At 44.0% G+C, this 18,075-nt stretch overlaps 1 protein-coding gene across 3 annotated transcripts in view; it reads right to left on the reverse strand.

The window, feature by feature from the left end:
• Nucleotides 1-385: 385 nt before the first annotated feature.
• The window catches only part of LOC144130278 (uncharacterized), a 73,178-nt gene continuing 55,488 nt past the window's right edge, over nt 386-18,075 (reverse strand). Inside the window, exons 4-9 of one of the 3 annotated variants that reach the window (XM_077664239.1) lie at nt 16,999-17,185; nt 10,024-10,167; nt 8,111-8,202; nt 3,994-4,228; nt 3,285-3,311; nt 386-503 (exon numbers count right to left, since the gene is read on the reverse strand). In XM_077664239.1, the coding sequence (XP_077520365.1) occupies nt 483-503; nt 3,285-3,311; nt 3,994-4,228; nt 8,111-8,202; nt 10,024-10,167; nt 16,999-17,185 (706 nt within the window). In that variant the 3' untranslated portion in view covers nt 386-482. The other 2 variants (XM_077664237.1, XM_077664238.1) reach the window with 2 other exon arrangements.

Genomic DNA, 18,075 nt, shown 5'->3' on the forward strand with positions numbered 1-18,075 from the left:
ACCCAGATTATGCATGTCTTTCCAGCATAGCATGCCATGCTTACAACTACCCCGCACAAGGCGATAGAAAGCAAAATTGATGTCAACACAAGAGAACATAATGTCCGGAATTCTAGTGCAAAACATGGAAGATGATAATTTGAAAAGTTATGAAAAACGCGTATTTCCTGGCATTTTGTCGGAGGTTCTTCAGCGTATTTTTCATTCTTGCTGCCACCAGTTGGGACAGTGAGGACGCGTTTGTACAGGCTGGTAGTATTTGTTGTCGTCAAAACAAATACTTGCCTTCTGGCTTAACACCGTATGATTTTTCTGAAAAGCAGCAATATGGACTGCGACAAACACTTTTGCTGGGCAGTAGAAAAAAAAAGGAATTAAATAAGAATGTTGCCGAAATTTGTTTATTTTAATGTCAACCAAATACGCATCTTGAAACGGTAGTATTTGTGCAGTCATTAACGCAAAAGTACAGCCGTTTGATGTCACGGTGATGAAGCTGGAATCTGTCAGAACAAATAAGAAAAAAGTTAGTCCGCTCTAGGTGTACAAATCATTTCTGATACTAAGCAATCTAGATGCCACTAGTAACAGTAACTGAAAAAAGCAAGAACTAAATACAGCATGCAACGCATCTTTTTACATTCCATATTTCAAGAATGCATTCTTTGCAAGCTAGAGAATGGCGGAAGAGAAAAACGACCTTGTGATTGCTGCATGAACATTTTTATGCAAACAATAACAAGTGAAGAACAAGCTGTGTCTCATCCACGTTGTAAGTTTCACGACTCACCAGCCGACCTCTATTAATGCAGAGTAGGTTGACATGCAGTGCAGATTGCTGCAAGTAGCAATTGTGAGTATTTTCATATAATCTACTTAGCTGACGTTAAGCACACTGCTAGAGAATTAGGAAACATTTACGGGAACATTTATCATGCAGCGCATTACTTAAGCTACTTAAGAAGCTACGGCTACTGGTGTGGCTGCACATCAAATTAAGGCAAAACAATTTTCATAAAACATTCTAGCCTCAACACACCAAGACTCGGTCATAGAGCTAGACATATGGCCTAAGACATAATATCTCAATAACTATACTCAAGTATATAATCACTCACTACTAATTTGGTTTCCGTAAGTTTCTTGCTTTCTAAAAGAACGTATTTGCGCTAAGAAGGCACGGATGAACATTTACACATACCGCGTCTGCATTGCACGTTCAGATGATCGCAGGTGTTCTTTCGTTCGTGTTGTCTTCGCGCAAGAATGTGTATTTAAAAATATATGCATTTCTTAATGCTTACTGAAACGGCGATAAGAAATGCCTGAACATCCTTTTATACCGATTTAAGTACCGCCAATTGCTATTTCCTAGGTGGAAGTGATGGAATTGCCAAGTCATAAATGAAAATTGCTCGCCCACGCTCGACTATAAAATTACCAGGAAAGGACATCGCCTGATATAAGATGATGCTTAAGGTCTTCAGCCCTTGGGCGCTAATGGAAGAGATTCTACTGGAGTATTGCGCGTTTCATACCCACAGCAACTTGAGTTTTCCTCCTATTGATGCGCATGGAATGCGCTACAAGGTTCTGACGAATATGATTAAGAACGTGACACCGGTTCAGTCAAGAGAAATAAATGGCCTTTCAATGGAGACGCGGCCTATTATTTCCACCGTTGCTTCCACCAAGCAGGGTCATCCAGCTTCAAGCCCTGATATTTGTTAGGAGCCCCTCTAGAATTCGATTAGCATGCACGCAAAGTAATCAGCGGAAAAAGTGGGAACGTGCCATTATCTGTTTGCTCTGTCACTGCTGTAGTCTGCCTACCGAAATCAACTGCCGCAATCCTCTTGAGTCGCCACATAGGCGAAGCGGCTTGAACGTTTGCGGTAGACGCGACTCTGATGGCGGTTGGACGCGTTACTGGTCTGGATGCGGTTACAATCCCGCATTTAGCAGAAAATGCCGGGTTTGACTTCGGCAGGGAGTTTGGGCTCGAGTATGCACAAATTGTAATCAAAGGCTGTCGCCGTATAGTTTCGCAACATTACCTAGTGGTAAAAGTGGCACCTGTGTGCGTGCGAATTCCTTAAGGGAGCTTTATCTACCGCGTTGAAACCGCCAAGACGAAGGTTTTTATATTTGGCTTGGCTAGAGTTCGGCAGAAAACGTGGTTTCTGCTGCGGAATCTGTAGCTGCGTCGCGATGGTCTCGTCTGGGCACAAATTAAGTCAATTCAAAGTGCGTTTTTGGCTTCAATAATGAATTTTCTGCGCGTGCTTGGCTGGTATGAAATGTTTCACAGCATTTCTTCGAGGCTTGCCTCGAGAAGAGTAACATCCCGCTATAACCTGGCAAATACAAAACCTCGCATTCCCGGAATTACTGCGCCTTCGCATGGTGCTGATGGGCAGCGCCACCAGCTTTTTGTGTAGGCAATAATGAAGAACTTTATGACTGTAGTGAAAATGCTGCACGCTCATCTGAGAACTATTTCTTTCTTTAGCCAGGTTTTCTTGCGCTATGAACTACATTCAGTGCCGAAAGCAGTTTTGAAATTTACGAAAGGAGGGCACCCACGGCCAAGGAATGAGACAAATGTAACCTTTAAAGCTCGCTCATTGAGTTTACATTCATATCAGAAGAAAACCCCACTTGACATTTCGCAGAATTGCGCAGAGGGCCCATGGTATCGATTCGGCCGCCAAGGAACTGAGAGGGCGGCGTGTACATAAATGCGCACCTGAGGTGGAATGGCGGTAGTAAAAGGCGCTATCACAGTTTCAGGTTATATCACTCAGCCCGTATTATTGTAGAGCGACAACGATGCTGAGGTCATTGGCTGTTTGCAGATTGCTGCTTCGAGATTTCAGTACTCAGGAATTGCACGTCTGCCCGCCTTCCAGCAAAGGCGGGGCCAACAGGCATAGTATGGCAACTATCTTTCCGTACGTTTGAGCGCCCGTACCTGCAGTCGTGATCGTCTATCTGCGAGATCAATGACTGCGGTATGCATTGCAAGCAATTTCTGCTGGAAACATGGTTGCGGAAGCGTATTTATTGCATATTCAACAATGAACAGGTATGCGCACTGTGTGCGCATTAACTATGCATTAGCCATCCACTTGGATGACGTGTGTAAGACCGTGCAATCTTACACGGGCATGTCCCACAAATTGTTAGAAGAAAACGTTTGTGCTGTTCGATATTCTATTACATTCGAAAATCTAGAGATGTCAGATGGCATTATAGGAAGGGAATAAAGTCCGAAGACTTACCTTTTTATCGTTGAACATACCAGTGTGCTGAAACAAAAAACGAAAAAAAGCATGAACATTTTTCACTTAATCACACAAGCAGCCTTGGCCAAAGTAAACTGCCTAAGGAGTTTCATTCGAGGCCATGTTGTTTCGGTGGGAACACAGCATCACCAGTGTTCTACGGGATTCTCAAATCTCGTCAAGTTAAGAACGACCATCGCACTGGCCACTCAAAAAGTTTACTAGAAAAGAAAAACTAGATGGCATAGAAGTAAACTTCTCTGTTATTTGGGTAAGCTGCAAATTTTCCACAACGACTGTGTGTTTTATGACCCACCGCTCACAGAGCAACAGCTTGTGAGTTGACTGCAGCGCACAAAATATTTCGCATTCAACTTTCCATTTGCTTATTCCATTCATTAGTCCTTCTGTATAATAGTTAATAATTTTTTATTCATTCATTGATTAATACATTCCTGCGGTAAACTCGCTGCGTTCTATTCAGCCAGAAATAGGAGCCTAAAACAAGATCTCTCGTGGTGTCTTCCGCAATGCTAGGAATTTGAAATTACATTTGCCCATTCCGAATTAAAGGAGCCATCGAAGTTAGGTACTAAAAAAAAGGAAGATAGCCACCGATTTCTTATTTTTGAATTTTCTCTGATTAATTTCAGAGAGGAATCACTTCAAGCACGCCTGTGCATGGGAGGGAAGTGAACGTACTTACAATTGTAACGGAGTCTACGGTGAAATTTCTTTCTATTGACACAATGCATGCCTTGTTTACCTCCCCGCCAGAAACTTTTGTTTCCGCTAATACATGACCGTCACCAGCGGATGCACTGATAAGGAATGCCATGACCTCGAACGTTATCATCTGCGGCCGTGTCTTCCCTGGATCAAGATCGAAAGTTTTCTTCGTGGAATTTTTGTTTCCGTGTTCGTACGTGGAAATTTTTATTCTGGAAAAAAAGACAAAATAGTACGTTTTAGCATGCTCAAACGTCATTGTGAAATGCCTCCTTAGTCACAGATGACGAAGTCACGGCAAGGTAAATTGTATCATCGCAGCGGATTACTATTCGAGTGCTGTCTTAACATCGTGTGAATATGATCAGTAGTCGGTTAATGAGAAACAGGAGCTTCCTCCGCGAAAACACAAATATCAGTGGCTGCATGCGTGAACATAGAAAAAAACCCTTCATATACCGCAAACAACTGCCGTTCCTTTTGTGCAAGGAACCGATTGCGGCATGCGGCAGTCATTGTTCCGTTTCTTTCCAAACCCCCAGTGCAGAATTTTGCTATTTTCATTCTTGTTTTCTTTGCAACCTGGGAAAGATTCGTCTCATTTTCTTTTTGAGCAAGAAAACTGTGGCAATTGTGAAATGTTTATTTTGTTCAGTTAGTTAAGGGGTGGTGTGAGAAATTACAGGCGGTAATTTCTTATGAACAAAATGCTCTGAAAATACGGTTCCTATATGACACATGGATAGTTCACAAGAAAGTGCGCTCGTATAAGAATTAGAGAAGATGTGCTCCGCTATGTGGCAGTAACGTGCGGCGAACATTTTGTAGCGCACAAAAAAGAAAAGACGCAAAGGCCGCATTAAAAAGCAAACATTGAGGAAAACTCGACATCATAGTTGTGTTCAGCAAAATTCTACCCTGGTACTCTTTTTGGTTCTGTTTAAGATTCTGAGTGAAAACGCGCATTTATTTCTGAGAAAAATTTAATCACAAATTTCTCCGCCTGTCTACTCACACGCCTTAAAATATCTCCGTAGCCGCTGTTTTCACGTGAATCACGGTGCAGCCTAACTGCATTGTGGAAATCTCGGTTCAGTGCGCTTCACTGCAGAAGTCGGCCAGTAATCCCGGCATCTGCCGTTTATTGTTTTCTTTGCTGGTTTTGAAAATTTTACATTTTCATCTAATATGCTTTATGATGATTAGAATGCCGAAAGCTTCTGATCGGCGCAAAGAGCAGTTTGTCTTCACACACCTTAATGATAACGGTTGCACTGCCACATAGCGGACATTAATCGCTCACGGCAATTATGCATTTTTGTCTTCTACAGACCACCTTAGTCACCTATTGGTGTTCCAAAAATGAATGTTTCTAAATTATAATAGAAGGCTTTGTGTCTTGTCAAAATTCACGCGGGATATTCATATGTCAAAAACCATTCCATTCAGGCCGGGCTGTTTAGATGCGATTCCATTCATAATAACGGTAAGCACTTTTTTTTCAGGTTTCGAGAGCTTCACGCACCCTATGCTCGTAAAGAAGTGAGGTGGCGACGCAAAGTTGCAGCCAAATGTTCTCAGTCTCTACATCGCGTCGCACTGAATCAAAACAGCTTTGCCAGGAGCACCCAGACGCCGAGGGTTCTAAATTAAGCACAGAGGACAGCAGCTGGAGAGGGGGGGGGGGGGGGGGGGGGGGGAGGCGCAGTGCTTGTTTCGCGCCCAAGAGTAGGCATAGACGCTAAGTTTCTTTCGACGTGAATTGAATTCACAGAGTTCGCTGAACTTAAGCAGGCTTGTTGCTGGCACAGTTCTTTTCAGTTCACTAACGACTGCCACTGCCATTGCAAATAGGCGTCGGCGGGAAAGTAGTGGACAGATAGACATAGCAGCCGTACTGGGACCTCGGCATAATACTAGTACGTTGCGCGTTCACACCTGGGGCAATTTTTGTGGGCTAGCACATATATTGGGCATTCATCGAATTTTGCTGCTTCTCTGAAGCCGGTTTTGTTGCAGGCTGCTCACCTGCGCACCAGCTGAACCTGAGCCGACCGTGTCAGGGTGCAGCTGATATAATCGCGAGAGGCTGCTCGCTAAGAGCAAGCTGGATCGGAACCCAGCCCAAGCAACCCAAGTCCCACCGATGGCAGCACCTTTCATAGAAGGGCGGTGGCGCATCGCTTGACCGCTGCACCACTCCTCCAGGAGCGGTAGGTAGGCTCCCGGTGATCTATAAATCTAGAAAATGACCATTTCCACAAATATTGAGATTAGCCCATTACCGCTAACCGAACAACTGCCATCGGTGGATGTTCGATATGATCACCGGAACCAAAGTTATTATCGAACTGCTAATGCACATAATCCGCATTTGGTCAGCTACGCAGATCAAACATAATTTCTTTTGTTATCGTTGACTATTGTCCCAGCTTTAGATAAAACATTTATGTCTAGAGGACAATGGCGCTGCGTGCTACAGCTCAGCTTCTCTCATACAGACGCAATGCGCCGTTGAGCGGTGGCTATAGCCGGAACCTGGTCCATGCCTCTACCTAAGAGCCCAGAGGACGATTGGAACATTGCGGTGTCAGGAAGCGCATGCTTTGAGAGTATTTCAGCGTCTACTGCCCACTAATCGTACAATGGTGTATAGGGAAGAGCGTGCTTTGTACGAACCGAAACGTTAAGCTGCTCGAAGCTACAATCGAAGCCAGAGTCGCCTCCAGACACAAGCTACCCCTGGCTATTAACGCCGCAAGACAGACCAGGATTAGTCGACCTAAGCAAAGCTAAACAGAGCAAGCCAAGTAAAAACCCAGAATAAAGCCAGTAAATATGTGTTGGAGTCACTAAAACTCTCTGCTCAGCCTCCTAGCACTTTTGAGTGCGTTCCATACGCATTTCCTTGACATGTAGAAATATTGTGCCCGACGCGCTCTCACTCTCTGCGGAGGAGGCTTCTGCATTCCTTATACGACGGAGGCTGGCCGAAACCTGTGCTGTCGAGGCAGACATTAATACGAGGAAAACACTGACTCCGACCACCAAGTACTTCGGCTGCAGCAATACGCTGCCCGTAAGAAGTTACCAACGAAAATCAGCAATATAGGTTGTATCACGTCTCGCTTTGAGCTTTGGGCAGCTAGTCAGCACTGGCATGCTGATTAAACTTATTTAAGACTGACAACTGCAGAATTCAATATAGGTTGATTACTCGTGTCAGTATACAGCTGTTCAAAATGACCCCAGAACTGCGTTGGTTTCCCAAGTCCGTTCACGATTATAACTCTTAAGCGAATTTCTATTGTTCCTTTTTTTAAGCGTCAAGTACACTCAACATTTCGGAGCATTTTTAACCTTTAATATATGGGCTCGGAAAGCGCTTCAAAAATTTCCTCTCTCTTTTTGTTGTTGCTGTGATAGAGGTATGATACCAGAACTAGGCAGGGGGACGCAATACAATAAAAATTAAAACTAAAATTAGCTGGACACTTTAGCTCACTTTAGCTGCGTATTAAGAGTATGACGTAAAAGCTTTAGTGGCGTAACGCTCATGCATGCGGACTTGGTCGTTCTTGACAGTACGCTCATAGATCCTTAGGTGTTGTGAACCAGTCCTAGCGTTGTGGCGTAGTGGCGCAGCGTTTAAGTGATGGCTCTGCGATTGCAGGTGCTGCCATCCGTGGGTCATGTGCTACCCAAGTAGCCCCTTCTGGGCACCAGCTCGTCACCACTACTTAATTTAACTGCCTCCTGCCACGGTGGTCAGCTTGCTCCGGATATGGTGGGCAGGTTATCATGGCGCCACAAAGACACACGACCTAGGTTGCCCAAATAGGTCGCACTTCCAGGTATTTCTCGCTCAAAACGCCGGCCCCGACGGCGACGACACCGTACGTTCTGCACAACGGGAGTCTTTACGCTGTCGCGTTAAAACTTTATTAATATCTGGCCGTCGTTACATTTTTACGGACACAGGGTCATGATTTCAGTCTATTCTGAAGAGAGGATGGAGATAAATTTAGCGCCGTTTGCACCTCAATTTAAGTCTTGCGCCCGCGCTTTCAAACAAGCCTTCAAAAGTCGCTTACTTTGGGTCATCTTTTTCTCCCGTGTATGTGCCCTGCATGTAGATCATCGACGTTGGCAGAGTAAACCCTAGGTCTGTGTCACGTATATTTCCCTAGAGTGGAGAAAAATAAAGAGGAGTGTTATGAAAGCAGAACTGAGCCTGACGCAGGTAGTAATTTTTTACCTGGTGATCATATCTTTTAAACACATCAGGCAATAGTTAATGAGCAAAGATGCACTAGCTAACTGCTTTCTTTTATATTCACAGCGCATTTCACATCGCAAACGTTCCACAATATTTGGTAAAATTGCCATTTTAGACGTTTTTTTGAAGGTAACTCAGCTTTAGTGGCGGTCTTTCTTTCAACACCAGGTATAGCACTGTTTGTTGCCGCTACTTATCTATAAGGCGCAAACTTGGAGGCTAACGAAAATTGTTTAATTAAAATAAGAGACAGTGCCATCAGCTATTAATACGCAGAATTATGAGAGTAATTTTATGCATCAGAAAAAGCGCGCAATGGGCCAACGAAGAAATGCCAGCTGATGATGTAAAATGGCAACTGACAGGGAAATTGATATCAAATCAAGGTCACCAATGGTACCTTGAGGTAACGGCATGGATTCCATGACAGTTCAAGCGTACAACAGGGGGCGTCAATGGGTGCGTTGGGAAGTTGACATCACGAAGTTTGCAAGGATAATGTGCCGCAGTTTCCACTGGTACGGGTTAACTGGACTGACAAGGGAGAGGCGCTTTTCGTGCAGGGAACGTACAACGACACTGATATCGTTTTGTTTAGGCACTCCTCTAGCATTCACTTGTGACTGAGGAGAAAAAATATAATTCTGAAATTACACCACGGACTGTGCTGAAATCTCGCTGTACCATTGTTTAAGGCAGGGATGTCCCCAATAAATACACCGTTAAAAGAACGGGGGCGTCTACATTATCCGGTCGGGATCGCATACCGTTCATAAAGACAAAATGAAGTCCCTGCGATAGCAGGCGGTGGCGCTAAGGGCAGCGGAGATTATGTTTCGTTGTTGGGTTTACTGTTTGAGTTTAAGCTTGCAGCGTATTTGTTTTCCCAAAATTCACCACTGTGTTAGCATCATCTTTTGGCTTGTTTCTAGTCGACATTATGGAAAGTGAACATCGCGAAGAAACCTTACCCGTCAAATAGAACACGGAAGATGTTCAATCAGGCACTGGAAAACATTTAAACCATCTGAGTGCGCCGTCTGTGTCCTGGATAAAGTTTACTCGGCAGCAAATACTTCTCAATTCAAGTTGATATAGAAGGTGCTGATTTGTGCAGAGGTAAGTTTGAAAGAGTCATGCGTCCCAAACTTATATCGGCGGGCCTGGAAATTGAGGTTCAGGAGAATGTGCGTCTCCCCTGGCTTAAGCTATGACTAGTAGCTAAAGATGGCGCCGTTTGCAGAGGCACGTAGAATTGCTTTTTTCTGTATACGACTGACTGATACTTTTACCTCGTTTTATTAAGGATCAGTAAGATATCTGCTTATAGCGATAGCAAATTACGATACTCATGATGCCTTGGGCGTTGAGAGATTTTCAGAAAACCAGTGCGTGCTCGTAAAAGAACTCATGTCTTTATGTGCAATTTCGATAATAAAAACAATACGTTTATACAAAAAGAACTCCTCCACTCTGCAATAACCTGAATGTTGATTAAGAAAACTTAAATGTTGACTTGCATAATAAATCTGCGTTGTTGATTCATCATTAAGTTCAGTATCCTAAGGAAAGCTACGCTTTTACACTAAGTTTCTGCTTATACGGCGCACCGGATATTTATATGGCAGGGTTCTTCAAGGCGTGCACTGTTGGTGGACAGTTAATCATTCATTGGAACATTTCCAGGCAAACAAATAGTTAGCATACACGAGTGACTAGGGAACTCACTAATATGGGTGACCTTCCGTCAGTCCTCGTGAAATGTAGTGAGAGTAGTTCAGCGGAGTTGTAGTATTTTCCATGCATGTAAAAATATTGCAAGACCGAGAATACCGTTTCGCGCTTCGCAATAAACTTATCCTTGTAGTACCCCTAGAAAAGAAATAAAATGACATTTTAGCATAGTCGGCAAGAAAAGCATGCGTGAGCAAAGTGCCTAGGCTGCGTGTAGCAATCTGGCATTCAAATGTTAAAATAACCGCATTGTCACGAGGCCACTGGAAAAAATGATTTCTATAACCCAAGGGGACCAGAGAAGCATTCTAATTTTCAGGCACATGATGGATGGAGATATGAATATACCCTCATTGGAGGAAAGATTTTGTGGCAAAATGTTTTATGAAAAGCATTAATTAGCTTTGTTAAATGAAAATCAGGTTGGCGCCGGATGTGATACATCCTAAATGAGCGCTGCTCCGTTCGCGTCAAAAAATAATGTGATGTCTGGTGGGGCCACTTGTTTCACATATTTGCCTTAAGCGCATGAACCTTATAGCGAGAGTATTCGTGGATGAGCCACCTGAGGTCACATAATCAGGTTCACATGGGAGGAGTTCACTTGTGGAAGCCTGAACAGTGCGGATGGTTACGATAGTTCCCTCGCACCTTCGCTTTTAGCAAGCCCGAAACGCTGCAGTGAGCGTTACTTCTATATTATTATGTATCTAACTTCACTTTTATAATGTCAGGGTAACCTGACGCCTCTTTGTCGGCAAAAAGGGCACTTGGCTACCACGTGCTCATGACTCGGGCAAGGGAGCAGGAAAACAATCGGTCTGATCTCCGAACTGAGTCACGCCAACCCTCAGCGCTCTACGGTTAACGCAATGGCTTGATTGTGGTATCCTTGGTTACGGTCAGCTGGTTGTACATGCGGCAAGCTTTCCCCAGTCAAGTCAAAATATACTGCGGAAGCTTACGGAATTCTGACCCGCACTCTGCGCAAAAATGCCCAAACTCTCCTTAACGACATTCACACGATCGACTCCTGTTTGGCGGTAGCTGTTTTGACCGAGAAAAAAATATGATAGTAGATCTTGTCTCACAATGTAGAGGTAAGCATGAAATACTTTGAAGGAAAGTACGTAGCATATGACTTGAAAGCTCATAGATGCTGGTGCATGATCTTGCGTGCTGGCCATATCTTCTCGCAGCAGGTGGGGCACCCGCCATCACCCAATTTTGATTTTCCCCAGGGACGTGGACATGGCCCCTCCGGCTGCTTACCTAACATGAGGGTTTTTCCCTTACACGCCTTTCTTTCATGGACAGCGCTCTTGTTTTCCTCGCCACTTTTGCTTATTTATGGGGCGTGGCATTCAGCGGACCATTTTTCTTGGAGAAAGTAATGGTCGAGGTCCCCTGTTGCTTTCGCTGTTTGACGCACAGTAGCAACCTACAGTATACTTCCTAGAGCCTCAAGTTCTGCAGCTGGGACTACCTCCTCAGTTCTATGTGGCGCTGTCTAAAGCTGCTGCTGGCGCCACACGCGGGTGTTCAAATTTTGTCACTCATCCTGGTTTTTTGCAATGCCGCGTATAGTAGGAAATAATAAAGGTCGTGGACAACGACAACGGTTAAATCGGCAGCAGCTGGTATATACATGGCGCAGGATGTTGCGCTGCCTCAATGGCCAAATGCCCTGAGGAGTTTTTAAACAAAGCACTGTATTTTCGCTGGGTTTGGTTTGAATGTAGGTTGTGGTGTTGGTGTGGGAGAGGTTTTCTTATGGTATGGAATGCGGAAACAACATTTCGGGAAGTTCGGCTGCTGTTTAAGCCTCAGCTTCGTTGCCGGTGCAAAGATGAAATTGACCTGCGTTTGTAAAGAACAGAAGCTACAAGAGTTTAAATTTAAAACTGCTGCAAAAGTTTCTAAAGTGTTGCCATAGAGAATACCTGAATAACAACCGTTGGTGGCATGCTAGAGCGCATTGAAAACGGCGACACGAAGTGCGACGCTAAAACGATGGCCAAATTGTAACGTAGTTTGACGAAAGTAGAAGGCGAGAGAGCGGCTACCATATCTCAGATGGTAGGCCAGTGTGCTAAAAATACGGTCGCGGTATCTTCGGATCTCGCCGGTGGCATGTGGTTATCTTTTTCTGCTTTTCCGTGAAATGATATTTTATCTGATATCATAAAAAACCGATACTCCACATTCACAGAATGTTCCGTCCAGAAATAGTCAATAACTTCAATGTATTCAAAGATTATTTCTTCTGCAGTATATATCCAAGCGATACAAACGAACTATGAGCAATAATCTTCAATAGCAGCCGACTGCTACGTGTCCTACGTGTTTAGCAGGTCTAGTCGGCATGAAAACAATCAGAACCAAAACAGGAAAGACATTCTGTCGGCCTAGCGTAAAGACCTATTTCTCTGTAGTACTGTGAACACACCTGTTGTCGAGATAAAACTGGCCGGTTGCTGCTACCAAGAAATGCGCAGTATTACCGAAACTTTTGTTGTTACTTCGCAATTCAGTTCTTACAAAATTTTTTCCCAAAATACTCCGAAGACAACTGCTTTGAAGACAAAAGATATTTATTGCTATTTTTGTCATGGGCGGGAACTTGCGGAAGAAGTTATCAGGAATCCTTAGCATGAGTGGTAGCGCAATTGAGCACAGCTACGGAGGAAGAACCGGCACACTCACCGCAGGCGCTAGGCTGCGCCGGTGCTGGTGGTGGTCTCTGCGGTGGTAATATAGGTAGCACTTGCGATGTGAGTATGTGTTGTATTACCCTATTTTAGTTCCCGCTGCCCCTCATACCATAGTGTTTTTGCATAGAGAAATTAGAAAAAAATGCAGTATGCGTTCAATAAAAGGTGCAAATGGTGATGTTTGCATGAGCTCTAGTATAAACGGAACTAGTGAAGTAGTTTGGTTATAGTGATGAATGTTTACAGGTTTGGATGGCTAGGGCCGTGTGCCTACATGCTAGTGTCTGGCGCGAGGCATTATTGGTAGTCCTGGCTGCGTATATTTTGTTCTCGCGCAACCGATATGGCGGGGCTGGTTTTAAAACAGTGATTTAGTGTTGCTTCCGTGGCAGAAGCTGCGCAGAAGAGGCATGCCAGTAGAGGGTTCTGTTACCACGATGTCGAGGATACCCTTATATCTGTTTTCAGCAAAGCGTCCGCTAGAAGTAACCGCAGCGATTCCTTTTCACAGCCACTCAGACTGCGATGAGGTTGCGTCCACGTGGGGGATTTAAATTACGCGTGGAGCGCCCTTTTTTCGAAGAGCACTGCCTCCTAAAGCTTGAACAGTGGCGGCGGGCGTGTCACACCAAGAAGGGGGAAAGGTGTCATCAGCTTCAGTGAGGCGGGTGTTGAATGTCGAGCTCACATAATGCGGACAGGGCACGGAAATGACTGCAGCATGTAGGACATATCACGAACAAACACTAGCGAATTGTCCACAGAGCGTAGCACTATAACAGTTTGTCTTGGGTGTGCTTGTCTTCGTCTTTTAGCGCCTGTACGCTTTTTGCGTAAACCATGTCAAGTTGTTCAAAATTTTGGTACGAATGTAGTCGTAAAAAACTGGCGCCACATTGAACATAGCCACTGGGGAGTACATGTAGACGCACGAGCATGTATATGATTGTGTAAATTGGCGGTGCTCGGATTGCTGTGTGCCTTCTAAGCCGCTTAATGACTTCTCCCTATTTTTCTTGCTATCGCTGGAATTTCTGTACCACCTGCGAGTACATACACTAAGATGCACACATACGCCGCTGGTTTTTCTCGTAATCGGGCTAGTAAGATTGCCGCCTTGAAAAAACCTGCACAGGTCAGATTGGAACCCAAGAATTAGCCGCGGGAAGTAAGTGCTAAACTTCATAGGCACGACGATGTACCGTGTTACTCGATGGATAGAGATGAAATTAGGCTGGGCCTCAATGCAGCAGCAGTGATTTCGAAACTTTACATGATGACATCTTCTGTGCCGTGAGCGAACACAAGGTGGATAAAGAAACCCCCGCTTCCACTGACGTCATGCAAAGAAACCGCGCGCAAGCCTATAAAATATCCGTGTGTCGCCCACTCGCAGCGGTCTCGCGCGAAACACAGTCCAGGCAAAATGAACAATGCCTTGGCTTGTCTTAACGTCACCACACCGAAATTCACACCCAATTATATGGTGTGAGCAAGACGGCGGTTCCAGTGATAGAAGCAGCTCAACAGGAGATCCCCAAAGGATGATCCTTCTCTCATATATCCCTAATGCCGCAAGAGACGGAAGCAAGACACAAGATTCCCAACTATCATTTTCCCTCCATCTTTTCCAAATTATTGCTCATATCTCCGTCAAATGAAATCCGGGCTTACATCTATAATTTGCTTCAGCGAAGCCATTCCAGCAAACAAAAATTAATATGTACCTTCATCATAGAATTACTCTCCTAATCTCCATGCTAATGATTGAGGCTCTAACGGTACAATTAATTTTCATTTCTATTTTTCTTCTCTGCTATGCAAATATCGTTTTTATTGTTTGTTACGTTTCCACTTTTCCACTTTTCATATTGAATTAATGCCGTTATACTGAGTGGCACAGGCCGGGACTCATATATTTTTCAATTCTTTTTCTTGGTCCCATCATAGCAGTAGCAGTTAAGAGTAAATAAACGAAAAGGTTTGCAATGGCGAAAGAAAGGACGTTTGCTCTGGTTTAAAAACTATTTAAGCAGAGTTTAGACGCTTTTCACCCAATGAAGGAGCAGTAGTATTTTGACAATAGCCCGGGCCAAAATTTGCGTGTACCTATCGTGTCGGGCACTCTCAAATGTGCTTAGAGATCGCTTTTGGTCGACATCGGTCGAGGTCATAAATTGGGGAAGCTGGCCAGGATTAGTTTTTGGAGAATACCGGGGCCAAATATGTGGGTCACAGTCGTATCGGCCATGGTCAAAGTAGCCTGGATATAGACATTATTTCAAATTTCAATTCAAGCGTTTAGCATTTGAGGTTGGGCAAATTTGGAAATGACCAGGACCGAACTGCGAGGTCATCATCTTATTCGGCACATTCTTATTATCATGAACATCGATTTTGATCCGAATCCAAGAACATGATTTTTAGGTGTAGCGGTGGGCTCAATTTTGAGGTTTTGTTGGGCGAAATAAAAAAAAAACAGCCAACAGACAGTACCAAAGTGTGTTGGATGTAGTGAAAATATGTTTAGACATCTGACTTAAGGCTGCTGATATGAAATCGCCGAGTCCGAAGGGCATTTGAAGGTGAAACGAACACAAAGACAAACTCGACTTTTGCACTGAGTGGAGCTATCGCTCTAAAGTCGTCAGTATGGTCAATTGGTTGCTAGCGCATTCAAACCTTGCGCTTGCAAAAGCATGACTTCCCATTTTTTCGATGAATTCATAGTTTCAGTGTCTACGGAGTAAATTGAAGTTTCTAGTTCTTGAAGTATTATTGCGTAAGGTGTGAAACTGCTAGATCAGCATTTTTAGCGAGAATGGCGCAACAAAAAATTACGTTTCAGGTGTCTCAAAGTTCTGCTCGTTTTGGATGCTGGAAATTCTGTGTATAATTTCAGGACATTGTGTCTGTTATCTGAATGGCGAGGTAGCGGTATGACGTTACAGATTTCACTGGAAGCTTGTTTAGTGTGTGTATGTAAGAAACGGAGTATTAAAGCGGGAAACGCTGTCGATTAAAATTTATAATCATAATTTTCATCGGCCTCCAGCGGGGTCAGTCCACCATATTGTTGTCGGCGTGGAGACAGATTCGATGAGGTTAGTGTCACTGGTTATTTTGTGTTGTATTACGCAGCTATCAGCACAAAGAATATTTAGGAGGAACCTACATTGAGTAAGCCGTTTTATATATTTGGATCGCGAGAGGGCCGAAAACTGACCATTATGGCACTTCCAATAGGATGGTTTGGGGGGGGAGGGGGGGGAATGATTGCTGTTACCAACCAAAAATTCAGAAGACGTAGAAAGAAAATCGTGAATCAAGAAAATACAGCGGGCTCCGTGTTTAGAGAGTATATTTTATGCATCATAAAAGAGCGGTTTACTTTGTAGAATGCATTATTGGAGTCTAGAAGGACGCAATAAATGATCAATCCGAATCTGGAAGCACGGGGCTATTTCGGAATCAATGAAAAAAATGTGTTAAAAACATTGAATCGTCAAAACCGTGTTGAAATGAGCAAGAACGCTTCATATTTTCTAAAACGCTGTCAACGGGAGTTAATATGGTATGATCCAATAATTTGTTTGCTGCTGATGTAATCGAAATGGGTCAGTAAAAGAATAAATTATGCACTTCACCAGATTTATAGAAAGAAACTATCCACTTTTCCAGTCGTTGGCTACTTATGCAAAATTGTGACTGGTGTGAAAACGAGCTGAAACGTTATAGAGCAGTGTTCACTAGTGCTTTTTAAAAATATTTTATTTATTCAATATAGTCCTGAGGAAGCACTGAGTTTACGTTTAGTAACGATAGGTTAGATATCACCAGAAACTATCAAATCGAGGTTCATTTCAAAGTAATTGTGCGTAAGTAAGCTGATCGCTTGGTGAAGACATTGAAATCGATATAATGAAAAAATTATTTAGTATTGAAGTGCGTGGCATGAATTCCAACTTTCCGAATGAATAAATTTTTTTGTGCAACAGTGGCAAAGAGATGAGCGCGTTCTTGTCACACTACACGTAGCCGCCATTGCTGCGCTGGCTGCAGCCTAGCCTGCACAGTACTGACGGCGCATTGCTGACACCGGCTTATCCGCGATCAACATGCTTTCATAATCCATGCCCAACTGCGCACGTCGTTATCCAGCTGGCCAAAGCGGTCGTCCTACGCAATCATGTGCAGTGACTTTGACGACAGCGCACTTAAAAGCAGAAAATGAAAGAGATAATTCGTGACTTGCCTCACACATGTTCCTGCCGGTGAATCGGAATTCGATCCAGAAATAATCGCCATTTTTAGGGTTTTGAGAGGTAGGAATCATGCCGATGCCGTAAGACAGGTGGTTCACTCGCAGGGCAATTGATTCTCCAAAGTCGCCGATTTCCACGTAATGCGGCCGTTCATACAAGTTTATGTTGAAACGGAACCTGGTAAGGCAAAAGAGCACAGAGCTGTTGCGTGAGGAACCCCAGGACCTTGCAGGTCAGAGCACTAAGAACTCACAGCTGTATCTTTCGCCATTTTTTCTCCTGAAAGTGGGTTAAAAGACCCATTTTGCAAGCATTTCATTCTAAACATCAGAGCACCAGATCCGCGGCAAGCTTGTATCCATTACAGCACCGGAAGTATACCCGGTGGCATGGAACCCCGCACGTCTCGCATGTGATGCGCATGCTCAGACCTCTAGGGCACAGCTGCGGTGTTTAGTGTTTCGAAAAAATACTGGAATTTCATGCTTTCAGCCAAATTCCAAAACGATAACTTTTCCTAATGTTAGATCTTTTCCTGTAATTGCTTGCTGAACTGCAGCCTCAGTTCTAATCGCCATGGTAGTCGATAAGCTTCAATGCCATGCCAGTCGATAAGCTTCCGCCCGGAAGTGTCTAATACCAAGACAAATCCAATGCATAAATTTTCTCCAGGACTACTGCAACTATAGATTTCAAAATGCAGCAGTAACAGAGAAATAGAACGCTCTCAATTGTCATTGACCACCATCAGTTCGGTGGTTGTTATCCAAAATCAGACGGCTCTCCTCTGCCCCCATATCTTTAGATGACGTTTCACTTCTAAGCAAGAAATAAGTGGCTCAACCTAGAAAAACATTGCTGTAAATTATCGCACGATGTCATTGTACGGCCTATTTTTCCTCTGATATAAGGCTACGCGGTGTGCGTAAGCTAATCTCTGTATACAGAATGGTCGCACTGCCCATCGGGCGTTCGAGTAGCTTGAATGTGGTTACAATCGTCGCATCACAACTCGACAAGGCTTGAGACGTTTGCTTCGTTCTAAACTACACCCTCGTGCCCTAAGA

Source organism: Amblyomma americanum, chromosome 4 (assembly GCF_052857255.1).
Source record: "Amblyomma americanum isolate KBUSLIRL-KWMA chromosome 4, ASM5285725v1, whole genome shotgun sequence".
NCBI lineage: Eukaryota > Metazoa > Arthropoda > Arachnida > Ixodida > Ixodidae > Amblyomma > Amblyomma americanum.